This window comes from Doryrhamphus excisus, linkage group LG10, assembly GCF_037039965.1.
Source record: "Doryrhamphus excisus strain RoL-2023G ecotype Guam linkage group LG10, RoL_Dexc_Guam_v1.1, whole genome shotgun sequence".
In the NCBI taxonomy this organism is placed as follows: domain Eukaryota; kingdom Metazoa; phylum Chordata; class Actinopteri; order Syngnathiformes; family Syngnathidae; genus Doryrhamphus; species Doryrhamphus excisus.
Window position 1 is genome coordinate 16,240,607 of NC_136366.1, and position 26,266 is coordinate 16,266,872.

The following is a 26,266-nucleotide window of genomic DNA, read 5'->3' on the forward strand; positions in this document are numbered from 1 at the left end:
TGGCCAGCCAATCACAGGGCACATATAGACAAACAACCATTGACACTCACATTCATACCTATGGACAATTTGGAGTCGCCAATTAACCTGGCATGTTTTTGGAAGGTGGGAGGAAACCGGAGTACCCGGACCGTGCCGCATTATCAATAATTATTTTTACTAATTCCATAGCAATATCTGTACAGTCAGCAGTTTATTTTTTCATGAGTAACCAATTACCAGCGACCATTGACAATAAACATACACGACATACAGCAGAATACAATAGTTTTTATTCCACAATCAAATGAATATGGATACACATAATTCTAGGATATATTACAGTTCAGGACAAGGTAACAAAAGATGTGGTTGAGCACCTTTGTTTGGGCACCTTGACAAGCAAATTGTCCTAGACTTCCCAGCATGGCCGATACACTCGTCCCACCATGCACCTCATGGTGTCCCGCCTCAGGATGGAGAGGTTCAGGTCCTGGTTTCTGTGTTCGCTGGTCTGGCTTGGATCATCGGCTCGCCGTTTGTAGAGAGGCATGATGTTGCGCAGCCCTTGCAGGTCCCGCCAGAGACTGGGATCAGCGACGACGATAACCCTCGACCCTCTGGTTTTGCCGTCAGCGATAGGATCTGCCTCACCGCGGCCGTTGTCTTTCACCTCTTCACTCAGCAGCGAGGTGAAGGTGTCCTGTTCCAAGGAGCTGTCTTCTGCCAGGCCCATGGGCGACGCAGAAGAAGACCGCAACAAGAGCACAGCGGCAAAGATGACGGACACGAGGGAAGGTCTCATGGTCAGGATCTTTCTGGATGGAGACTTCTCAGGCTTTGCGGCGGAATCTCTCTTGTGATGTCAGGATTTCGAGTTGTGACTTGAAAATGTTGCGTCGCTCTTTTTATACCGTTTGAGATGTTTGTCCACGTTGGCGAGTCCTCACGTCATCATGGCTTCTCCCATTGTGTTCAGGAAATTAGCTGAAAGTAGTAAAACAGAGCTAAGTGGAGCCCTCGCGGTGTCCGAGTGTGTTGTCTTCACACGAGTTAATTAAAGTCATCTTTCCACGTCGGATCACTGATAATGAAACAGTCGGAGATCCTCGAACGGGTGAAAGCAAGAAAACATTCATCCAAAATGACTGCCCTTTAAAATAATGGTGACGGATTAACTGCCTGTGAAGTGCTTTGTGCTTTCATATACTCTTCCATAAAAGATGTTCACTGTTATTATTGCAGCAACATCGAAGTAGGATTAGCCAGAGAGACAACAAAATTATTGTTGATGGAATCTTGCCAACGTGTTGGAGACAAAGTCAAGTACAGAGATGATATTGATCTCTGATGTCATGCCATCAGTCAGAGTATAGTAATGGTAATGGTAATGGTAATGGTAATGGTAATGGTAATGGTAATGGTAATGGTAATGGTAATGGTAATGGTAATGGTAATGGTAATGGTAATGGTTTTCTTTCATTTGAACATGCATCAGATTACAATTGAATGCATCCCATAATCAGTTCACAGTTCCACATGTCCAAAAGGAGTAGAAGAAGCAAAGCTTATTAAATCCTACCCCTCCATCTGGTACTTTTACAATCAGTAACTGTTACATTTGTTCACTTCCTGCTTTCCATAATACAGTTTAAGGGTTTTTTTTTTTTTTTAATAATGCACCTCGTACCGAAGTACTACGTGATATGACCATACAATGACATAATGTGTACCATAGTAAGTGTCAATATAGTGATCTAAAACAATTAAGTTTTTAAAGAAAACGTGTTTTTATATGTTATTATTAAGGTAGAAAAAAATATAAATCTACATAGGTGAGAATATTTTAGGTGTTTAAATTTTTTTAGATTAAAAAGCCATTCCTAAAACCTTTGGACTCCAGCAAACCACAGTGAGAGCCATTATCTCCAAATGTTGAAAACATGGAACAGTGGTGAACCTTCCAAAAAGTGTCTGGCAAACCAAAATGACGTCTCATCCAAGAGGTCACAAAAGACCCCACAACAACATCCAAAGAACCCTGAGGTACTTGAACCTCCACTTTGGGCAGGATCACCATGTAGTAGGTTAGGATTTTTTTTTTGGTAATGGTTTTATTTCATTTGAACATGCATCAGATTACAATTGAATGCATCACATAATCAGTTCACAGTTCCACATGTCCAAAAGGAGTAGGAAGAAGTAAAGCTTATTAAATCCTACCCCTCCATCTGGTACTTTTACAATCAGTAACTGTTACATTTGTTCACTTCCTGCTTTCCATAATACAGTTTAAGGTTTTTGTTTTTTTTAATAATGTACCTCGTACCGAAGTAGGAGGTGATATGAGCATCCAATGCCATAATGTGTACCATAGTAAGTGTCAATATAGTGATATATATAGCACATCATGACTGGTTCAAGACTCTTCATCCTTGTATTTAGGCAAACATCAACTGCTTGTATTGTTTCTTGAATTGGCTCATCGTTGTGCATTGTTTGAGGTCCTTACTCAATCCATTCCATAGTTTGATTCCACATACTGAAATGCTATGGCTAGCATAACGTAGTCCTAGCATAGAAGTGTTTCAAATGTACTTCTTCCCTGAGATCATATTTCTCCTCTCTTGTAGAGAAGTATTGGATGACATTTTTAGCTAATTGGTTGTTTTTAGCCTTATGCATTATTTTAGCTGTTTGAAGATGAACTATATCAGCAAGTTGAAGTATTTGTGATTTTAGAAATAAGTATAATGAAGTATAATGAAGTATAATTATTGAAGTATAATGACATAGAGCAGTGGGCATCGGGGGTACAGCACTGGAGTGGTTCAGGTTTTATTTTGCTGATCGTTCTCTCTGCGTCAGCCTTGGTGAATCAGTTTCCTCTCTCATGTAAAATTCCTCAGGGGTCAATTTTAGGTCCCCTTTATCTTCCCACTAAACTCTACACTGAGGAAGCAAGCACTGTTATGCAGATGTTTGTCGGCTTTATGCCCCTCTTGGAAGCAACACTCACTCCATCATTCTTAAGTTCCCAATACTATTTCTGTTTGGTTAAAGATTATCAACACAACTGAACAAATTCCTTTAAATACTTTGAATGCAGTAACCCCAAGAAGACCTGTTGGGGTTGATTTGATGAAGCATCCTCTATGATCTTAGACGCCTTTTCAAGAATTTAATTGTTCCATACAGAGCAGCAAAAGGAATAAATAAGGTCTTACAAGGACTACAACTTTGACAGTAGTCAAACTGTCAAACACAAATGTCAGCTGACAAAAAACAAGTGGATCTTAAAGAAGGAAACAAAAGTTTCCTCAGTTTAACTCATGGACAAAATACGGTGAAACTGTTTAAGTCGGGGGCAGCACGCCGATCGAGTGGTTAGCGCGCAGACCTCACAGCTAGGAGACCAGGGTTCAATTCCACCATCGGCCATCTCTGTGTGGAGTTTGCATGTTCTCGCCGTGCATGCGTGGGTTTTCTCCGGGTACTCCGGTTTCCTCCCACATTCCAAAAACATGCTAGGTTAATTGGCGACTCCAAATTGTCCATAGGTATGAATGTGAGTCTGAATGGTTGTTTGTCTATATGTTCCCTGTGATTGGCTGGCAACCAGTCCAGGGTGTACCCCGCCTCTCGCCCAAAGACAGCTGGGATAGGCTCCAGCACCTTCTTCGTGAGGAAAAGTGGTAGAAAATGAATGAATGAATGAATGAATGTTTAAGTCGGTCCAGCTTATGACAACAACCCATTGACAAAACTCCTCAAGTCCCAAGCCATTGTGTGCTTCTAATGACTAAAAAGTACCCGCTAAAGACCTCATTCACCCAGTTGACAGTCAAACCATCCTGGTTGTTAGGTAGTTTCTACAAAACCTCATGGCTTTTTTTTAAAACCTATTTTTATTGGGTCTACAAAAGATCTCCATCACCAAAACTGGGGTCAGACCCAGCAACAAATGTCGAGATTTGACTTGCAAAGAATTCCAAAACATGCATGGCAACCTACCCTGCAAATGAGTAGTAGGGAGTAGTAGGGAGTAGTAGTTTGCGCGAGTTGCCAGTGTGGAATACATATGGAATTCCAGCCACAGTTCTTCAGAGAATCCCTGATTCCTGCAGAAGAAGCAGTAGATCAAGTAGTGCCAAAACTCCTTTGGAAAATATACAGTATCAATGGTTATCAAAGCTGATGATGTCATAACTTGCTAGTAATAACACATCTTTCTTAACCTTGTTACTAATATGACATGTTTGATACTAAGATGACATGAGTAGGTTCTTATTCCTATTCACAGTATATATCATTTGCTCAGTTAGAAAATAAGTGAAGATACCAATGAGTTGATTATGACTAAATTAGAGAAGATGGGAGATACCACTGGTATGTAGTGACTATGTATACGTTTATAACAGTTAAACCGTGAAGTGAATTTCTGCAAAGTATTTTTTCATCGTTTCATCGCATAGCAAAACCTTGGGGGGGTTGAGCCTTTGTAGCCTATAGTGACACAGATGCAGCAGCATAACTTGTCAAAAATAAGCTTTTGTGGGTCTCAAAGACTTGCCTTTAGGTGCTATTTGGTCTTAAGCCCCGCAAATAAGAAAGATCGACTGTACTATTGATATGTGCATCGAGCCGCCCAAAGCCTACCTTTGTGTGATTGTGTGAGTGCTCCTCTGCAGCCTCTGCAACACAGAAGCATTCACACTGAGGGTGAAGTATGGAAAGGCAGAAAAAAAAACATCTTGTCATTTGCTGTCTCTAACAACCCAAGTGCACCCTGCAATGGCAAAGCCTCTAATGACGGCAAACAGAACTCCAGACATCTCAGAGTCCAAAGATGAAAGAAAGCTGTTATTTATGGCTCCTGGTGGTAATGGGAAATGGTGGCTATTGGTTCAAGGCCAGGAAAAACTGAAAGTGTAGCGAGGATGATGACCATAGATGTGTTTCTCTATGAAATGATTGGTTTCATAATGAAAATATCGAATACAAATATCGCCCACCCCAGTCATTTTGCAATGCTGTTTATTGGTTTGTTACCCCCACAATGCCCCACACACATAAACACACAAATTGCATGATGCCTGACATGTGCACCAATTTTTGTTCGGGTTTGACAAGCAAACATCCACAAAAAACATATCTCATTCGTGCTTTCAAGTGTTGTGGCAGTCTTGTTGCAGACACACTCGCTGGAATCACTGCCGCAGTTTCTCAGCAACAAGCTCCATGGTTTTGTCTCATCCACTGGAATAAGACCAGGGTGTTATATTTAGCAGGCTCTATATCACTTTGAATAAAGGGATGGATTGCGGGGTAGGAGCAAGCTAAACAAGATAGCCTTTTTTTTTTAATGAAAGGAGGGACTTGTCAATCACATGTGCTTACTTGTTTGGATATCAATCAGCTTTTTTTTTAATTTTTTGACATAGAAGTGTTAGCAGTAATTACAGCAATTAGGCTTCCATTCCCTTTCCTGGAAGGTCATACCAAATGCTTCTTTTTGAGGCTGTTTTTTAAAGTTGAATATGCTGGCTGTATTATTATTAAAGTTCAAGGTTCGTCTTTAGATGTAATCTAAAATTAAACGTCTTAACACGTGAAATGACAGCAGTGTTTGTGTTTGCTTTAATTGCACCTCAGGGGAGAAGGTGGTGAGCAAAAGCACAGATTTTCAATCTAGCCACCTGAAGGAATGAGAGGAAGATGATTCACACGTCATCCTCCACAAAAACAATATATTTTTTTATGCTTTGCAAGTGGGGCTGTCATAATGGAGTAAAATACCATTACAAAAATATAGCCATTATTTCTTTTTTAGAGAGGTATAACAATATTTATGCTGTTGTAGTTTGGAGTGGTATGAGCATGTGGGCTGGGCAACAAACTACTAAGTAAACTTCTGCAAAGTTGATATTTTTGATATATATATCAATATATATCAATATATATATATAATATATATCAATATAACTATTGATATAGTTGAATATTTTCAAAGCTAGAGCTAGAAAAATAGTTTTCACCCTTCTAAATGTTTTTTTTAACATTATTAGAGCTCTACACACATCAAATAACACCCCTATAGTTTCATTTGCACTCATATTACCCGATATAGTAGCCATTCTAAGAGACAATAAGAAAATGATTGTTCCGATAATCAAGGCTGGTGCTTGTGTGTCTCACCGAACATTACAATAACATTACTGACACCCAGTGATATATATTTGTATTTTAGATCATTTAGACATTTGTCTGTTTGAAAATTATTAATTTAGGCATAAAATATGTAGTATACGCCCAAGTTTGCATATTATTTTTACTAATAATAGGCCGTACTCAACCACAAAATGTATTAATACATAGCCAGTATTACCGATATCAATACTTTTATTTTGCTTTTGGATTGTCGATAATGATTATAAGACAAATATATTATGTAAACAAATATTTCCACAAAAAATATTTCTGAACAATATAATACAACAATATGAAACATTGTAATATCAAATAATTAAATGATACCCTTTTCTCCCTTTATTACATATAATTGTAAAATATGATCAGGAACTTATTACCTGAGATTAGATCTCATCACACTAGTATGGATCCAATACTATCGATATTGATATCGATACTATGGTTATTTGGACAGATCCGGCCAACATTAATAAACACTGTATCATATCTACAATACATAAACAATACAGTTATTTAATACAGTATGATGTAACTTTCGCCTCTCAGCACATTTCATTGAAAGTCCAGGTGTGTGTCTCCGTTACCATGGAGACACTTCCGCCCTCTGTATTCAGAGCACGCCAGTTTAACTTTAGAAGCAGTTGGTAGTTCAGACATGTATTCATTTACAGACATATAGTATAATAATAATTATTATTTGTTATTAGACATTTGTCCTACAGGTGCAATGTCGACCGACGAGGACGAGTCAGTGGATATAAATCAACATGACAACGACTCAGACGAGGTGAGTTTGCAAAGTGGTTCCATTATACAGCTATAAAATAAATTAACAGAACTCATAGTGGCATTGTGAAGTATTTAAAACGAAATTCAAACAAATATAAATACAATGATTTGATTTATTATACGGTATTTAATTTGTTTGGACGAATTGACTTCCGGTAGCTTCAGTGGCGTTAGCTAGCAGCCAAACTGTATATTTATGCCTTTAAAACTTAATGTATGGTCCTTGGGGTTATGTATTAAAAATTAAAAACAAGTATAAAGATAATCATTTTAAGTATTTTACAGTATTTAATTTATGTGGGACTTTCGCCACTTCCGGGTAGCCCCAGCTCCGTTAGCTAGCAGCCAAACTTTATATTAATGCAATTAAAATTGAATACGTGGTCCTCAGAGTTATATATTTTCAATTTTACAGAGGGGAACAACTATATATAATAGCTATATTATATATATAAAACTATATAAATAGCTGCATTTACCTGTTTTTTGCTCGCCTAACATACATTTCAAAATAAAGTATAGGTTCACGCTAATGTCATTACCATCACAAACAGCCATTTGCCTACCTGTTTTTTTTATTTTTCATACATTACTACACATGTTCAATCATTTTATTTTTGCCAAATTATTATTTACAATATATTTACTTCCACGCGTTGCAGATCCGTGCCCATTATTACGCACATTATTAACCATATGCAATAAAGTCTATTAGGAAGAACGTAATAACGGGGATTTTCGGTTTACTTTAAGGGCAGAATTAAAAGGCAAACCCCTGTGTAGAAGCCCAGACAACATTTAGTAACCCTTGTTTGCGCGACTCATTTTACTTTGACACAGTTAATGTCGATAACGCCGTGTCTACGTCATCATCATGGCTGTATTCATAAGCCACGCAGATTCCTCACTTGGCATTAGTGCAATACAATTATTAAGAGGCCTCAACCAAGCTAAAACTAAGTGTAGACGGCTGAAATATATTGCAGCAGTTATATCAAGTTGGAGAAATGGTGGGTTAACTTGGGTTACCAGGTCCAACTAGTGGTATCCAAAGTGTGGCCCTTGGGCCATTTTATTGGCCCTTGGCATATTGTAAAAAATAAAATGAATGCGGATAAGCGGAAGAAGAATGCATTATTGATGAAGTATATGATTAGATATTCATGACATGCACTGGATTGACAAGATGTTATCATACTACACTCAAAAGGCCATAAGGAGTTCTCTTTAATTGGACTCAGTTGATTTACATGGTAGCTGAGTGGTTTGCATACTGGCCACACAGTCAGGGAAGACCGGGGTTTGAATCTCCACTCGGGCATCTCTGTGTGGAGTTTGCATGTTCTCCCTGTATGTCCTCCCACATCCCACTCCCCACAAAAACAAACATGCTAGGTTAATTGGTGACTCCAAATTGTCCATAGGTATGAATGTGAGTGTGAATGGTTGTTTGTCTATACGTGCCCTGTGATTGGCTGGCGACCAGTCCAGGGTGTACCCCACCTCTCAGTCCAAGGTGTACTACACCTCTTGACGACAGCTGGGATAAGCTCCAGTATACCCCCGCGACCCTAGTGAGGATAACCGGTAGAAAATGAATGGATGGATGGATGCTTAGAGTTGGGCCATATTGTAAATGTTGGCATCGATCCGAAAATACAGGGACAGTATTGTCGATACAGATACTGACACCATTACTTTTGTCTTAAATCAAATTTTATGGAAAAAAAATGTATTTGTGAGCAATATATACTGATATCAACAATGTGAACAACAAAAACAGAAGAAAATGTGCTACTAATGTTATATTACTACTGATACTATCCATGGTGTCCATATTTAATTCCACTGTCGTATCTATCCAGAAGTGTAATGCAGCCGATGAGTTTGAGGATATGAGGGAACAAATGAGAAGAGGACACAGAGGAGTTTTCAACATAAGCCCAGGGGCAAAAATGGACAAGATCACCACTCTGAGGGCAGCATTTACCCCCCCTAGGAGTCCAGGCGTGAGGCTGAGGGGTAGGTGGAGTTCTTTTTTTTTTGTTTTTTTGTTAGCAAGCCGCTCCAAGGAGCTGTTATAATTGTACAGTTGCATGGCTGAAGTCCAATTGCACTCCTATAGAGCATGCTAACTTTCTTCATCTCTTCAGGCATAAGGTCAGAGCTCTTGGAAAGAAGAATTGCTCAGATAATGAGGCAAGTATTATTATTTGAATTGCACATACGTGTTATCAGGAAGTGGCTCTTGCTTGGGATCATGTTCCACCGTGAACCTCATTTGGTACGTCAATGCGGGCCATTTATTAGTAAAAAAATTTTTTTCTGCCTAAAGTAAGCATTTTCAAGCAAAAAACTGTAAAAGTACTAAAATACAAACCTAAGGCACACACAAGATGCATTCAAAGATGTTGTGTTTATACGTATGTAGTATTCTACGCTGGTCACTAGGTGTCATTAATGTTACTGGACTGCTCAGTGAGACATACAAGCCATGATCACTGGAACAGGCTTTTATTGCAGCTTTGAATGATTGTACAACAGGCGCTCCCCGAGCACCGGAACACATTTACAGCAACACACAGGAGTACAAGTTTTTATTTATGTTGATCTAAAAGAGGCGGCACGACGGTCAAGTGGTTAGCTCGCAGACCTCACAGCTAGGAGACCAGGGTTCAATTCCACCCTCGACCATCTCTGTGTGGAGTTTGCATGTTCTTCCCGTACATGCGTGGGTTTTCTCCGGGTACTCCGGTTTCCTCCCACATTCCAAAAACATGCTAGGTTAATTGTGAATAGTGTGAATGGTTGTTTGTCTATATGTGCCCTGTGATTGGCTGGCGACCAGTCTCGCCCGAAGACAGCTGGGATAGGCTCCAGCACCCCCGTGACCCTTGTGAGGAAAAAGCGGTAGAGAATGAATGAATGATCTAAAAGACTTATTTTCTGTTATTATGTCTTCTATATTGGTTAATACGACTATAAAGGTGACAATAGGGGTGTTATTTATTGCTGTAAATATTCCATTTATCATTAAACAATCTCACTTTGCAGATATTGATTTACCACAGCCAGGTCTGAAACCAATTATACATGATAACTAACAAAAGTATCGGAATTGTTTGATGTTTTGGCAGAGAGAAGATCCATGCTGATCGGAACCCACCACTACCCCAAACGGACTTCGCCACCATAACCCAGAGAGACTTTCGAGTTGACGGATTTGTCCCCCAAACGAGTAAAATCACACACGTATGTCCATGCAGGCATTTTCCAATATTTTTCCTGTTCAGGACACCCAATATTGGTCACCATTCCAACACAGGGTGCATTTAAACAGCAATTAAAGCAGCAATGTACACATTTTACCTTGTCATCAAAATGACTTGCAATCATGAGAATAGTCTGCCATTGCCATGGCAACTGCACAGATGCCATCTTTTGTGGTCATCCAGCCCAGACACCTCCACTGCAGAAAACTCTTCACCGCAGTGTTCATTCTGTAGTGTCTTTCAGGAAGGGAATACAGTGGAACCCCTTTATGTCGGTCCTGTTAAAGTCCAATCCACTTTATTTATTTTTATTTAGTAAACATTTGCATGGAAAAAATAGGGAAATTTGATATTTTCATCTTCCACATGAAGATTAAAAAATATTAGATATAATTACTAGAACTGTAGCTATTAGAGTCTAATAGCTTAGTGCATTTTCAGTCCAATATAGAAGGCCATTTTGACACACTCACACAGCACAATTAAATAGTGTTGTGATGTTCACGAACGAACCGGTTCCTTTGAACGGCTCATTAACATGAACGATGGGAACCAGGTTGCAGCTGGGAACCGCCCCCCAGTTGCAAATAGCATCACACCACGTTGTGCACGGTGCCTTCATGTGAGTGCGCCAGCAAAAAAAAAACAACCAAAATATAAAATATTTACAATGAATCCAGATTAGACTTTAAAAGTTTATAATCAGTATTTCAGAATAATTCAAACTCATATTAAATTCATTCCTCCCAGTGATTATTTCCAAGGTAAAACGAGTTAAGGCCAGGCTGGCTTCTTAAAACGTATTAAATATAAAAATGAGCCAAATGAGCCAGTTTTTTTGAACGGCTCTTTGAAAGGAATGGCTCACCAAGATCCGGCTCCCCTCAAAGAGCCAAAAATCTCATTGCTACAATTAAATAAATGCAATGATGCATTACAATAGATGCATTGTTCTCACTCACATAAGCTTAATTCTCCTTTCTATGAAAACTTTTAGAGGGACTGTCTACTTTCATTCTATTTAGTTCGTTTCGATTATGTCGACAACCGCTTGTGTCGACGTGACTCAGCCAGTCTGAGAGCCGTCGACTTAAACGGGTTCCACTGAAACTTGATGACATGCAACTACGACAAGAAGCATCAAGATAAAATGAAAGCATTTTATTGTTGAGCATAAATACCCTGTAGCCACAAACTATTGGTTGTTTTTTTTTTTTTACTGTCTTCCTTCCATTTCCAGCTTCACGATTATAAAACAGAGCAGGCCATCAGCTACTGGAGTGAAAATTACCAGCAGGTACAGGTGGGTGTCAAAACTTCCACACCCAGAACATCCTGGGCTTTTTTTGTTGACTTTCTGGTCAAGCCACATGAAAATATGTAGCATTTATTCCTACATGTTTGCTACAGTATCAGCTTAGGGGTGTATTTAAACACGGGTCAACCAGTAGTATGTTGTTTTGTGTTAACAGGGTGTGACTGCAGTAGAAAGCCCGAATACTCCCTTCAGAAAGTGCGCCCAGTTCTCCACACCCATTGAGGAGCAACGGGAAGAAATCGAGCTCACCATTGAGTAACTGTCAGTAACTGCTTTTTAATAACGTTAGAAAAGATGGTGCTTGTATGGTTACACTGCAGAGCCTCATTAGTCATGATGAAAAAAAATACATAATAACAATAACATAAAACAAATACACATTTTGTCCATTGAAGTGTATTATAAATGCACTTTCTCTAACATTTTATGGCTTAATCACCTAATTTGTACATTTCCTGATTAAATACAGGGCAGAAATGGAAGCTGCGGCAGCCGTGAGCATCTCTTCTTGGCTTGGTGTGCAAGCCCTGGCTACAGAGTTGGCTCATGGTGCCTGCCAGTTTCTGTTTGTCAGCATGTTGCAATGTTGAAACATTTACTGCATTATACACTAGGCCCTTTTTTCATTCATTTAAAAATAAAAATTACTCAAAAATTGTCATCAGTTCCCCTCCAAATATGATGATAATGATGTAGCCCTTTATTCTTGTCACTTATACAGAAGTACAAGCAAATTAGTGCAATCATTTGTAAATACATATACAACATAGTATGCAGTGAGACAATCGGTGACAGGACGGGATGATTGGGCGATGAAAGGGGGGAACAAAGGGAACAACACTAGGAGAGGGGAGGGAAAAAAACAACTCCAAACTAGACTCTTAAATGAAGGAGCAGAGTGTGGGACTGTTAAAAAAAAACCTTGGCATACAAGTAAAAACATTGTTCACACACATCGACACAAGGCCAGCGCCACGAAGAGAATATAGCCGATACGGCGCAAGGTGTCATTGCGATACATAGCAGTCGCCATGGATAAGTCAATGGAGGGGCCAAGAGATGAGAAACAACAGGTCAGAGCGTCCCGTGAAGTCCCGAGAAGTTGTTTTCACAACACAACCTTAGTTAGCTGTAGTGAGGACGCCGAATTCCAGATTAAGAATATTGTTTGGGTTAGTTCGGGCAGCCACATTCCGATAGACCGGACCCCCCTATTGTCCATTCTGGCCTCCCAATCGATCCAGCTGCTTTTGCAAAGCCGAAATCCTCACCAAGATGGCATCCTGGCATCAGAGTGTGAACGGCTTTGCCCACCAAATCATTCTGTGGGCCAACTTGATCCGCTGCCTTCATCATATGAATTCTGCGATACACCAAGAAAGTGCCCAATCCAATCAGCAACAGACCTGTTATCATGGTTCCGAATAGGTAGACGTCTTCAATGTCCTCCACGGAAAGAATCGGCAGGCACATGACCTTCTATTTACCCCAACTGTCCATCACTTACCCGGCGGTGTACGTTCCGTCAGGGCAGGCAGGTTCCCCTGAACCTGAGCTTCTTGTCGAGAAGATCTTGTCAATTGCCTTAAGTTGTGCTACATGACGTTCTGGTGAGGTATATTGTGCTATATTAGTATAATACTGCTTATGCTTCACCTCTATCAGAAATAGTAAAAAATAAATGGTAATAGTAATGGTTTTATTTCATTTGAACATGCATCAGATTACAATTGAGTGCATCCCATAATCAGTTCACAGTTCCACATGTCCAAAAGGAGTAGGAAGAAGCAAAGCTTATTAAATCCTACCCCTCCATCTGGTACTTTTACAATCAGTAACTGTTACATTTGTTCACTTCCTGCTTACCGAAGTAGGAGGTGATATGAGCATCCAATGCCATAATGTGTACCATAGTAAGTGTCAATATAGTGATATATATAGCACATCATGACTGGTTCAAGACTCTTCATCCTTGTATTTAGCAAACATCAACTGCTTGTATTGTTTCTTGAATTGGCTCATCGTTGTGCATTGTTTGAGGTCCTTACTCAATCCATTCCATAGTTTGATTCCACATACTGAAATGCTATGGCTAGCATAACGTAGTCCTAGCATAGAAGTGTTTCAAATGTACTTCTTCCCTGAGATCATATTTCTCCTCTCTTGTAGAGAAGTATTGGATGACATTTTTAGCTAATTGGTTGTTTTTAGCCTTATGCATTATTTTAGCTGTTTGAAGATGAACTATATCAGCAAGTTGAAGTATTTGTGATTTTAGAAATAAGGAGTTAGTATGTTCTCTGTAGGCGGCATTATGAATTATCCTTACTGACCTTTTTTGCAGTACATTTAGCGAGTGAAGATTGCTTTTATAGTTATTAGCCCATATTTCCACACAATAAGTAAGATATGGTAGAACCAGAGAGCAATAAAGAGTGTGGAGTGATTTCTGATTGAGAACAAATTTTGCTTTGTTCAATACTGAAATATTTCTGGCCACCTTATGTTGTATATTTGGAATATGAGGTTTCCAGCTCATATTTTCATCTATTGTGATCCCAGAAATGTATTTTGGTTCACCCTTTCAATGTCCACACCGTCTATTTGTATTTGCTGGTGCGTGTCCTTTCTGCTGTTAGCAAACAGCATGATTTTAGTTTTACTTAGGTTCAAGGACAATCTATTATCATCAAACCATCTTTTTAGTGTGACCATTTCTTCTCTGACCTTTCTAATGATTTCATCTGTACTCCAGAACAAAAAGCAGTGTAGTGCCGAATGTGTAGTGTGTTTGTGCTTGTCACTGCCACACTTCCATAGAGAGGAACAACCTACAGAAAAAATCTGAGAAAAAGCAATGGCTCGTTAACTTTTAAGAGTTAATTTTGTCTGCGACTGACACAACTTTATCTCCGGCCACCTCTTCCAGTTCCACCTTGAGGATACCAAGGCGTTCCCAGGCCAGTTTTGAGACATGATGCCTGTGACACTCTCGGCGGAGGCCAACGTTGGAAACAGTCTCCACTATCTGCTGGCAATGCTAATCAGGCTTGTACAAGAACCGAATGACACGTGGTCATGTGCCACCAACCCATAGTCCAGAAGTCCCGAAAGTGTACTGAGCTATAAAAATGCATCTATAGGTGTAGTAATATCGCAAAATCATTTCATTCTCCTTTCGTTAAACTAATTGTTGCCGCTAGTTAAAAAGCTGAAGCCTCTCACAGAAGGTGAAGCTTCATTAAACTTGAAAGAGTGAGCCTCTCCTGCGTCGAAACACTGCAATGTCGCTTGGGAATTTTCTACCAATACTCATAATATGTGCTGTGTCAATCACAGGACAATGCCAGGAGCTGCTGATCCTTTCTGAGCATTCAGCAAGGATTAGTGGGCGGTAGCTATGGCGACAATTCATTTAAGCTTAAACGCATGCAGGTTTTTCTGTCGGAACATTAGACGATGCAGGGAATTCCACTTATAGAGATAAATATGTTTCATGACATTGAAAGGCACAGGTTTGTTTGAACATTGCAAGCCACCGCTTATATGTTTGTTTTCAGCTAAAGATAGTGATTTGGCAAAGTTTGGCTAGTATATGGCCAATTGCCAAGGATGACAAGAAAGACATAAAAATCCCATTAGTGCTCATTCGCTCAAGTCAGCAATCAACTACAACTACAGGTGGGGAACTCACGCCCCCATGCTGCTGAGACTAATCAAACTAATCACTTGACGTGGATGAAATCAAAGCAAGTCGTGAGGGGGGATCGTTCACTGCTGGGTCTTCGGGTTAATTACAGGGTTTAAAAAAAATGTAAATATCTCAAAAATCTAAAAAAATCTTGATTAAAATGTGACTTACATTTATAACTTTATTCTCGAAATCTCAGATTTTAAAAATATTGATTAAAAACAAGTCAATGGTTTTGTGTTTTTGTTTCTTTTTAATGCCTTAATTCCGGATAAAATGCTCTTATTTTGTATTACTTCCGTTTCTGCTCCGTCCTAGTTTCCTTTTAATTACCTTTCTGTTCTCACGCACCCGTTTTCAATTTGTGTTAATTGGGATTATCTGAGCATTGTTAATGGTTACTGTTGTGGCGTCCTGACACTGCTTAACAGCATCAATAGTTATAATAATATAATAATTATAATCCAGAACTTTTACCTGCACTTTGGGGTCTCATCCTTTGCATCCTGAGGTCGAGCTAAAAACATCACAGTGCAATGACGTCACAGCAATGGTGAGTCAATATGAGTTGGTTTAGCCGAGTGATGATCATTGGTGTCAAAAAAAGGAAGTCAAAGATAAAGATAATGATCATATTCCACCCATATGGCCTTTTTTTTTTTACAAAATACAACGTGGAATTGTAACACATACTAGACAGTGGTGGCGGTTTTATAATGTGGGTTGGACTTGAAATTCTCTAATGAAACGCGAGGGGGCGGTGTTTTCTGGTGCGTGCGCAACCACAACTGTTTAGTCGCTATTAATTTCCTCTGTTGAGTAGTAGTATTGAACAATGGCGACTGAAACCACATACAGATCGTTGCTATGAATATCAGTGCATAATAAGACGCCGATATAGTAATTTGATGACTACCCGTTATATGTTATTATATATGCCGCCTTGGCATGTACGTACGTAGGAAAGCGTCATGATTATCAGGTTGAAGTGAGCCAACCCTTCAACTGCGCATGCTCCGCATATAACAGGCTACCTACAGGAAGACGGTTCTCATTACAGCCATGCAAGCAAGGCAAAGATGGCCTCCCGCAGAGACGAACACACATACACGCCGTCTAAGTGGCCCCTTTCCGCTGCCGATAATGAGCATCTAATGAGCGGTGACGTCATGACACACGGATGTTGCTGCCAACGCGCTTTTCCACCCACTTCCTCTCTTCTAAATTAAGTTAATTAAAGCTAATTGAAGTACTTTTTTTTTAGACGGATGTTAAATCTGTACATCATTTGAAATGTACCGAACAATCACATGTTTTTCAGGGTATTTCCAATGAGTTTATTGAACAAAATATCTTACAGTATCTTGGATATACATATATACACCTTGTATTGTATAACACTTGTTAAAGAACGGCAGCAGTGAATATAAACACCGTTTCTACATTTCAAAGGATTTTCCCAGGAAATATTAATACATCATTACTTCAAAACACATTATACAAATCTAAATATAGAAAGCACAAAAAATTAGATATTTTCTGTGAAAAGTACTCACTCTTGAGGACAGAAAACTTCATACAAAAAAAGCACATTTTACATTTTTTTTTCCTGTTTAGCAATTGCAGCATTCAGGTCATAAAAATACCTGGAATTTCCTCTTTGTTTTTTTTTTTTGTTTTTTTTTTTTGGTGTGTGATTGCGTTGGTTTTCATCTGCATGGAAATGACCAACAAAGACTTATTCTAGAACAAATAAAGAAATGGCTCGGACAAAGGAGCTTCCGATTAGACTGCCTCTCAGATGACGTACACATCAGTCTTCTCTCCAAGAAGCCAATATGTTCTCATTTTACCTTTGCCCTGAAACACACAAATCAATAAGTTCATCAGTGGCCATGGAGGGTGGGCGGGGTCAGGTTACGTGACCCTGATGTGTGCTGGCGTTCATATTTCACCCCCCACCTCGTAATAGCAACATCTACCAATTAAAAAAAATGATACATCATGGTCCCAAAATTATAAATGCATGTTGATTAATAGGAACATATTATATTAATAATAATAATAAATAAATAAAAAATTATACATCACTCCCTCCCTCACTAAAATTCATTACATGACCGCTGTTTCATGGTTGACTATGTATTATTAGTCACAAAATATTGAAAGACATGTTCCAGTGGTGTCAAAAGGTGTTTGCCCACTTAATATTTTTGTTTGTCGCATCAAACAAATTAAAATATTAGTCAATGGCAACACAACTGAACACTAAATGTATTTTTTTGGGTACTTATTAAACATCCAAACCTATATAGCCCTGTGTGAAAAAGTGATTACCCCCCTGTTAAACATAAATAAGTCAGATTAATTCATATCAATCACTCTGGAAAAGGTTATAACGCAATTTCTAAAGTTTTAGGACTCCAGCAAACCACAGTGAGAGCCAGTCTCTACAAATGCTTACCATTACGTTAATACTGCATGAAGTCGGCCATGCCCTTTCTGACATGACAATGTAAAAAGAAAAGCTCCTCCAATTCTGTGTGGAAGTGGTAAGCTTCTTTGTCCTTCTTCCTCACTTCACTTGAAACATTTTAAGTTTAGAGTAAATAAATTAAAAACTAATTAGGCCCATGCATTGCAGTTATGTAATGTGTTGTAAAGAAAGAATCATCGGAGTGTGAAAGTGCCTATAGGGGTGTTATTTCATGTCTAAAGTGCTCTAATAATGGTAATAAATTACATTAAAAAACAGGGTTTTCATGCTCTAACTATGAAAATGTTGATTAATATTGACTCCGACTTGGGGCGCACAGTGGTGTAGTGGTTAGTATGTTGGCCACACAATCCTTAATCTCCATTGGACGTCTCTATTTTGTTCTCTGCCTTCCTTCTACATTCCAAAAGTTAGGTTAGTCGGTGACTCTAAATTGTGCAATTGTGTAAACAACAGTGCGACAATGGCAATATGAACTAGGAGCTACAATGTTCCTTGTGTGAATGTTCCTTGTGTCCTTCCTAGATGACTTTCTCGACATGTTACACAATCCAGCAAAAACAACAGCAACAAAGTGGTGAATAACACAGCAAAACAGCAAAATAAACAGTAAAATAAACACGCATAAAGTATAAAAAATCACTTTTTTGTAGAACCCCGTCGTAGATAACTTACTTCTCTGACCCCCTCTGTCACATGACCTCCATCTGGTGTGTGCACAGACCCCCACCCACCCACTGGCCTGCTATCAAAGCCTGGTCTTCCTGGAGATGGTGTGACATAGTCCCTATAATTACCGTTAATGCCCCTTATGTCACCAGAGTCTTTAGATCAGTGGTCTCAAACACGCGGCCCGCGGGCCAAATGTGGCCCGCAGGACACTAGTTTGAGGCCCCCGCCTTGATATGAAAGTTTAATGTTAGTGCGGCCCGCGCAAGTTTGATATGGATGCTGTATGGTATCATGTACCCAGAAAAAATTATTACGTTTGATTAATGTTCATGTTAAAGGTTAAATAACTGTTAATAGTTATCCTCCCTATCCGTGTGGAAGTGGTAAGTTTTTGGCTATTTAAGTTGAAAGGAAATAACTTGAAGGCTACCATTAAGGTCGCTAGTTTGCGTGTTAGCATGTGTCTCAAACCCCTGCAGTTGCGCAATATGTTGTAAATAAAAAGAGTATAAATGTGACTATAGTCGTGTTTTGTCATGTCTACAGGGCTCTAATAATGCTTTGTTCATTTTAATCTGAAAAAAATAATTTGTCTACCCACCAACTATATGTGGTTTCTTAAGTTTTTATTATTTGCCGTTTTATTATTATTATTATTATATTTATTTATTACTGATTGATTGATTTTCTTTATTCTTGATTTGTTTATTTATTTTTCATCTTATTTTGTGTAGAAAAATAAAAAGTAAGATATTTGAGAACAGTGGAATGTTTTATCAGAGCTTTTATTGTAGAAAATCAGAACCAAAGCAAAGTTTATTCATTTTTCTGTTTTTAATAAATGCGTTTTTAGTTTTTTTTTGGAAAACCTGATGCGGCCCAGTCTCACCCAGACCCCAGCTCCAGTGGCCCCCAAGTAAATTGAGTTTGAGACCCCTGCTTTAGATACTATACTAAGGATTATTTCAAAATAGCATCACAATTTCTATTGCTCTACAGCTTCGATGCAACCCATGTCTGCTTACTGTCAGCAGCAAGATCCATAAACAAGCAGCAAGTGGGAATAAATGTTACTTTTTAAATAAATAACAATGACAATTGGAGTATCGCTTCCAGACCTGAGTACATTTCCTTACACTTCCTTATTTATAGATGGGATATTTTCATTATTTTATTTATAACCTTCATTGTAACATTGTTAGAGCCTTCTAGACAAGAAATAACACCCCTATAGTCACCTTTACACTCACATTACCCAATAAAGTAGACATAATAAGACATAAATAAATAGATAAGACTTGTGCTTGTGTGTAAAGCTGAGGGTTGGGACGAACAGGAAGTGATGTTGAGGTTTTCAGAGTTTAGCTTCCCGAGGGTTAGTTCCTTGTCTTTTTTCATTCATTCATTCATTCATTTTCTACCGGTTTTTCCTCATGAGGGTCGCGGGGGGGTGCTGGAGCCTATCCCAGCTGTCTTCGGGCGAGAGGCGGGGTACACCCTGGACTGGTCGCCAGCCAATCACAGGGCACATATAGACAAACAACCATTCACACTCACATTCATACCTATGGACAATTTGAAGTCACCAATTAGCGTAGCATGTTTTTGGAATGTGGGAGCAAACCGGAGTACCCGGAGAAAACCTATGCATGCACGGGGAGAACATGCAAACTCCACACAGAGATGCCCAAACGGAGAATCGAACCAAGGTCTTCCTGGTCTAATGCTAACGCTAAACACTCTTCCACCACTAGCTTTAATCATACACATTTTAGTGTATAGTTTGATATAATTCAAACCTGCAATAAAAGCCTGTTGTTCCGGCAACCAATTTTGGTGCTTGTGTGTCTCACAGAACATAACAGACACATTACTGACAACTAGTGACCAATTTAGGATATCTTCTGAATGCCTTATATTTGTATTTAATTCATTTAGCCATTTTTATGCTCGACAATGTTCAATTTAGGTAACAAATAAGTAAAGTAGGTTAAATGTGCATATTTTTAGACTAATAGTATTGAACCTTGAAACAGCATGATTTATTCATTAATACCCATACATCCCTTTTTGCAGTGAAAAGAGTGGAGATGCATAATGTGAAGCTTTATTGTAGTGAAATGTATAAAGTAGTGAGATACCAAATACTTCAAATAAGGCTGCTTACTTTCATTTCTACGTCTCCTCGTAACTGCAGATCAAAGTAGCCGAACTCATCCAGCACTTCTTTGGTGGCTGACGATACGTGAATCTTCAAAGCTGTCAATCAAACACATGAAAAACATGATCATTTGTCTGCGAATGTCCACTTTGTCATTTGTGTTTGGAAAAACGCATTTATTAAAAACAAAAAAAAATTTAAAAACTTTGCTTTGGTTCCAATTTTCTACAAGAAAAGCTCTGATAAAACATTCCACTGTTCTCAAATATCTTACTTTTTATTTTTCTACACAAAATAAGATGAAAAATAAATAAATCAAGAATAAAGAAAATCAATCAGTAATAAATAAATAAATATAATAATAATAATAAAACAGCAAATAATAAAAAATTAAGAAACCACATATAGTTGGTGGGTAGACAAATTATTTTTTTCAGATTAAAATGAACAAAGCATTATTAGAGCCCTGTAGACATGACAAAACACGACTATAGTCACATTTATACTCTTTTTATTTACAACATATTGCGCAACTGCAGGGTCTTGAGACACATGCTAACTCGCAAACTAGAGAGCTAGCGACCTAAACGGTAGCCTTCAAGTTATTTCCTTTAAACTTAAATAGCTAAAAACTTACCACTTCCACACGGATAGGGAGGATAACTATTAACAGTTATTTAACCTTTAACATGAACATGAATCAAACGTAATAATTTTTTCTGGGTACATGATACCATACAGCATCCATATCAAACTTGCGCGGGCCTCACTAACATTAAACTTTCATATCAAGGCGGGGGCCTCTGTTTTATGACACACTTAGCGAGAACCGCAGCTTTGTTAGTACAAAGTATTGTCGCATACGGGCAGCTAAAACGCTAACAAATCTGTATTATGATTTTTGCAGAGAGCAGAGATTTGAGACGCGGATCCTGATGGTGGCTTCAGGCTGCAGTTTATCGCTGGCTAAGGGCCCTTCGCTCTAAGTGCTATCAATTATTTACCAGCAGAGGCGGAACGCAGGAAGCGACTGCGTAGTTAATCGATATCGCCAATGATTTCCCCCAATGATATCCCAGCAAACGTCTCTGCAGGTTAAGAATAGAACCATCACAATAGAAGTCTTGCATGTGCCCTGTATTGTGTTTCCCAAGCAAATGCTGAAATAGAATTCCCCCATATGACTAATTATGGTATGCTCTTTAATAACCGGTGTATGGACACAGAGGACCAGAGAAAGCCAAAGTACATATTGTCAAAGAACTGAACAAAAACTAAACAATAAGTGATTTTGGCATCTCACCCTCGCCGTTGGATTCCATTCGGGATGCTGTGTTGACAGTATCTCCAAACAAACAGTATCTGGGCATTTTCAATCCGACTACTCCAGCGCAGACTGGACCTAAAACACAGAGATGAGATATTATCACATTGTGTAAAGGAATAAAAACGGGTGTCAATTGGTACGGGCTCCATGTTTAAAAATGGATGCTGGCTACACATCACCCAACGTCCTGATGTACTGATATTCCAATGTAGTACAGTAGAACCTGCCTCTTGGACTGGAAACCCAAATGAATCATTTCTTGCACATTTACTTGTGAATTATGCCAGGAGCTTCGGGTTGTGCAGGGGCGTCAAACGGCAGCTGGCTATATGTGGTAATGACTGGCTTTTTCAACAGTTGACAACTCCTGCCTGACAGGAACAACCTGACTCTTTTAGACCATCCTCTGTGTTCCTGGAAACACCGGCATGTTTTTGGCACGGGCACAACCATGCCCCAAACCATTTTTGAGAGTTTTTCACCTAGTACCCAGGAGGGTACTAAGTCTCCAGGAGATGAAACCTGTTCATGGATGTCCATATATCTCACAAAAGTGAGTATACCGCCACGGTCGGTCTGGGGCTGCATGAGTGCACAGGGGAGCAACATGTACTGCGACATCCGCCAACACTAACAACCTTCGATAAAGTCCCCGCCCAAGAGGATTAAGGCACAACTGGTAACAATGTGGCCAGGCTAACTGTAAGGTTGCCAGGTAGTTAGAATATGGATGTTGACTTATTTTCAGAGGACAGTAAATCCATCCTGCTTCCCAAGCTATACATTGAATACTGTATATTAGGGTGCATCAAATTTGAATAGGTAATTTTAAATTCAAAATATCAATTTGGCTGGCATTGAATTTTTTTCTAATGAACATAAAAATGCCAAAGTTTTGAGGAACTCCACTGAGATTTAGGGGTGCCACCTCACACAAAAAGACCAGGCTGCGACTGCTAGTCTGAGAGGAACTAGTTGTTGAGGGCAGCATCTTAGGCAGGGGTCTCAAACTCAATTTACTTGGGGGCCACTGGAGCTAGGGTCTGGGTGAGACTGGGCCGCATCAGGTTTTCAAAAAAAAAAAACAACAAAAAAAAACGCATTTATTAAAAACAAAAAATTAAAAAAAACGTTGCTTTGGTTCCAATTTTCTACAAGAAAAGCTCAGATAAAACATTCCACTGTTCTCAAATATCTTACTTTTTATTTTTCTACACAAAATAAGATGAAAAATAAATAAACAAATCAAGAATAAAGAAAATCAATCAGTAATAAATGAATAAATATAATAATAATAAAACGGCAAATAATAAAAACTTAAGAAACCACATATAGTTGGTGGGTAGACAAATTATTTTTTTCAGATTAAAATGAACAAAGCATTATTAGAGCCCTGTAGACATGACAAAACACGACTATAGTCACATTTATACTCTTTTTTTTTTTTTTTATTTACAACATATTGTGCAACTGCAGGGTCTTGAGACACATGCTAACTCGCCAACTAGAGAGCTAGCGACCTAAACGGTAGCCTTCAAGTTATTTCCTTTCAACTTAAATAGCCAAAAACTTACCACTTCCACACGGATAGGGAGGATAACTATTATCAGTTATTTAACCTTTAACATGAACATTAATCAAACGTAATAATTTTTTCTGGGTACATGATACCATACAGCATCCATATCAAACTTGTGCGGGCCGCACTAACATTAAACTTTCATATCAAGGCGGGGGCCTCAAACTAGTGTCCTGCGTGCCACATTTGGCCCGCGGGCCGCATGTTTGAGACCCCCGATCTTAGGAGAGCTGGTGGGTTGTGCTGCACAGTGCCTAAAATAATAAATGGACAAGTGTATATCAAATTATGTAGGACTACAGTACGACTCTCAATAAATACGAGGCATCAGCAATACTGTCTACTCTGTATTACTGTTGTTGATGTTGTGCTTGCTCAGCTATTAGCTAACTGTCATTAGCAAACTGTAGCTAGCTAATGTTAGCTACAGTAGAGGCAATGAGCACTAAATACCTATAAATATGACTACAAATCATTCAAATTACAAAGACAAAACCGCAAATTTGCTAGTAATATGTAATAGGAGTATAAATACCAACATAAACGTAAAGATCACCTCAAATCCCCATGGCGACCATTGAACTGTTCACCACTTTATTCCACAAAAACAGATGTATGGTGGTACCCCTAAATAATCATGTATTGGAAAAATATTTTGTATGTGTTGTTTCTACATACGTATATTGGAACACTTTTAGTACCCAGCCATATCAAAATTCAATAATTGTGTTTTTGATGCACCCTACTGTATATATTATTATTCATTCATTCATTCATTTTCTACCGCTTTTTCCTCACGAGGGTCGCGGGGGGTGCTGGAGCCTATCCCAGCTGTCTTCGGGCGAGAGGCGGGGTACACCCTGGACTGGTGGCCAGCCAATCACAGGGCACATACAGACAAACAACCATTCACACTCACATTCATACCTATGGACAATTTGGAGTCGCCAATTAACCTAGCATGTTTTTGGAATGTGGGAGGAAACCGGAGTACCCGGAGAAAACCCACGCATGCACGGGGAGAACATGCAAACTCCACACAGAGATGCCCGAGGGTGGAATTGAACCCTGGTCTCCTAGCTGTGAGGTCATATTATATTTTATTATATTATATTATATCCACGTTTCACTTCCAGAGTATCATCCCTCGAGAAGATTTGACTCACCTGTGTGAATACCTATCCTGAGTCTCAGCTGGTCGTTGGGTCTGTGGCGGATCTTGAACGTTTTCACCTGCTCTAACAAGGCCAGCGACATCCCAGCAATCTCCCTGGCATGGAGTTTCCCATTCCGCACCGGCAGCCCTGACACCACCATGTATGCGTCGCCAATGGTCTCCACCTGAGGAAGGAGCAAAGTCATGATCTTCACGTACTTCGTACTGTCCAGCGCTGAAATTTCAACTTACCTTGTACACATCAAAGTTATCAATTATGGCGTCAAAACAGGTGTACAGGTCGTTGAGTAACGTGACCACCTAAGAGGGAAAGGACACTCGGTGAAGCTACAATAGAAATGAATGAATGATGACCATGTTTACCAAATATTAATGGGTGCAATTTGTTGGCTGTGGAAAGTAGGACATGATAAAAATAAATAATAGTGTAATAAAATAATAATAGTTCTATTTTACCTAAAAAATGACACCATGTACACTCAGTAACATTGTGTCTCTTGCTGTTTGGACTAACCTGATGGCGCAACCCTAATTGGATAAATATGAGCACACAAAGAGGCCAAATGCAATAGTTCATTGGGAGGTCATTCCTCCACATATGAGGGTGTATAAGCTTGTCAGCTATCACTTGCTGACTCTCTGCTTGGACATCATTATCGTGTTTCCCTGGTGAGAAAGCTTTAGAACTGGAGCTGGTGGGAGCCATGGAGCACAATGTCTCAATGACTCAACTCTGCATCAACATTTTCGATTTGGGAAAGTGTAGGACTCGCTGCAGAAAGGAAGTTAAAAATGGTACATTGGCAAATAGAAAGTTAGTTGAGAATTATAGCTAAGTGATCTTTTACTCAATGAGGTACTTACGATATACTATATATTCTGTATCTATTTATCACCTATCAAATATTTACAGTATCTCTTCATTATCATTGTGTATGGTAGTTTTACTCTAGTATATACTTTGTATTTTTCATTCTTTTATTATTAAATTAAGGTTGCTTATCATCAGTGCCGGGCAAATTTAAAACAGTAAATAGTTATAGTTGCTACCGGTACTTACTTTTCCTTGCAATTCTCTATCACGTGGTTATCTTGCTGGGTGCTACCATGCTAACTATTAGCTTTTTACCCATGTATACCCATGTCAAATTAGCATTTTACCATGTTTTCCTGATGTCTAAATGTAAATACATACAAAGGGACACTGTAGAACTGCCTTGGCTGTGTCTGTACTGAGTGCGATCTTGCCAGCTGCTAGCATGTTAACTGTTAGCATGTTAACATTTAGCTATTTATTTATGTTCTATCAGCATTCTAGCTATTTTTCTCATTTCTAAATGCAAATAAATACTCCCCCTACATACTGTAGGGACACTAGAACTACCTTGGCACTTTCAGTACTGAATGCTATCTTGCCAGGTGCTAGTATGCTAACTTAGCATTTCAACATTTAGCCATTTTAGTCCTGTCAATTAGCATTTGAGCTATTTTTCTCATATTTAAGTGCAAATACAGGTGCTGTACTGAGTACGATCTTGCCAGCTGCTAGCATGTTAACTGTTAGCATGTTAATATTTAGCTATTTATGTCA

At 39.0% G+C, this 26,266-nt stretch overlaps 3 protein-coding genes and 1 long non-coding RNA gene across 4 annotated transcripts in view; 2 read left to right on the forward strand and 2 right to left on the reverse strand.

The window, feature by feature from the left end:
• Positions 1 to 233: 233 nt before the first annotated feature.
• On the reverse strand, positions 234 to 844 carry pmchl (pro-melanin-concentrating hormone, like). Its single transcript, XM_058062599.2, has one exon. The coding sequence runs from the start codon at positions 782 to 784 to the stop codon at positions 392 to 394; it is 393 nt and encodes a 130-aa protein (XP_057918582.2). The 5' UTR covers positions 785 to 844; the 3' UTR covers positions 234 to 391.
• A 5,925-nt stretch (positions 845 to 6,769) lies between these two features.
• Positions 6,770 to 10,062, forward strand: spag8 (sperm associated antigen 8). Its single transcript, XM_078794337.1, has 4 exons — positions 6,770 to 6,979; positions 8,847 to 9,003; positions 9,135 to 9,184; positions 10,036 to 10,062. Exons 1-4 carry the CDS (start codon positions 6,920 to 6,922, stop codon positions 10,060 to 10,062), a joined length of 294 nt encoding a protein of 97 aa, XP_078650463.1. The 5' UTR covers positions 6,770 to 6,919.
• Positions 10,063 to 10,116: 54 nt separating this feature from the next.
• LOC131106630 (uncharacterized) lies at positions 10,117 to 14,669 on the forward strand. Its single transcript, XR_013629335.1, has 4 exons — positions 10,117 to 10,233; positions 11,494 to 11,556; positions 11,726 to 11,832; positions 14,501 to 14,669. It is a non-coding gene; the product is annotated as an uncharacterized LOC131106630 (long non-coding RNA).
• A 1,911-nt stretch (positions 14,670 to 16,580) lies between these two features.
• The window catches only part of npr2 (natriuretic peptide receptor 2), a 75,884-nt gene continuing 66,198 nt past the window's right edge, over positions 16,581 to 26,266 (reverse strand). The window contains exons 18-22 of the mRNA XM_058055829.2: positions 24,907 to 24,975; positions 24,665 to 24,839; positions 21,896 to 21,994; positions 20,599 to 20,690; positions 16,581 to 17,122 (exon numbers count right to left, since the gene is read on the reverse strand). Of these exons, the coding sequence (XP_057911812.2) occupies positions 17,060 to 17,122; positions 20,599 to 20,690; positions 21,896 to 21,994; positions 24,665 to 24,839; positions 24,907 to 24,975 (498 nt within the window). The 3' untranslated portion in view covers positions 16,581 to 17,059. The remainder of the gene's footprint in view (positions 17,123 to 20,598; positions 20,691 to 21,895; positions 21,995 to 24,664; positions 24,840 to 24,906; positions 24,976 to 26,266) is intronic.

Bases quoted from the DNA above. Each gene is read 5' to 3' on its own strand.
- spag8 (XM_078794337.1), top strand. From the start codon at position 6,920: ATGTCGACCGACGAGGACGAGTCAGTGGATATAAATCAACATGACAAC. The intron at 6,980-8,846 runs GTGAGTTTGCAA...GTATCTATCCAG, and splicing joins ATGACAACGACTCAGACGAG to AAGTGTAATGCAGCCGATGA. The intron at 9,185-10,035 runs GTATTATTATTT...CTCACTTTGCAG, and splicing joins TTGCTCAGATAATGAGGCAA to ATATTGATTTACCACAGCCA.
- pmchl (XM_058062599.2), bottom strand. From the start codon at position 784: ATGAGACCTTCCCTCGTGTCCGTCATCTTTGCCGCTGTGCTCTTGTTG.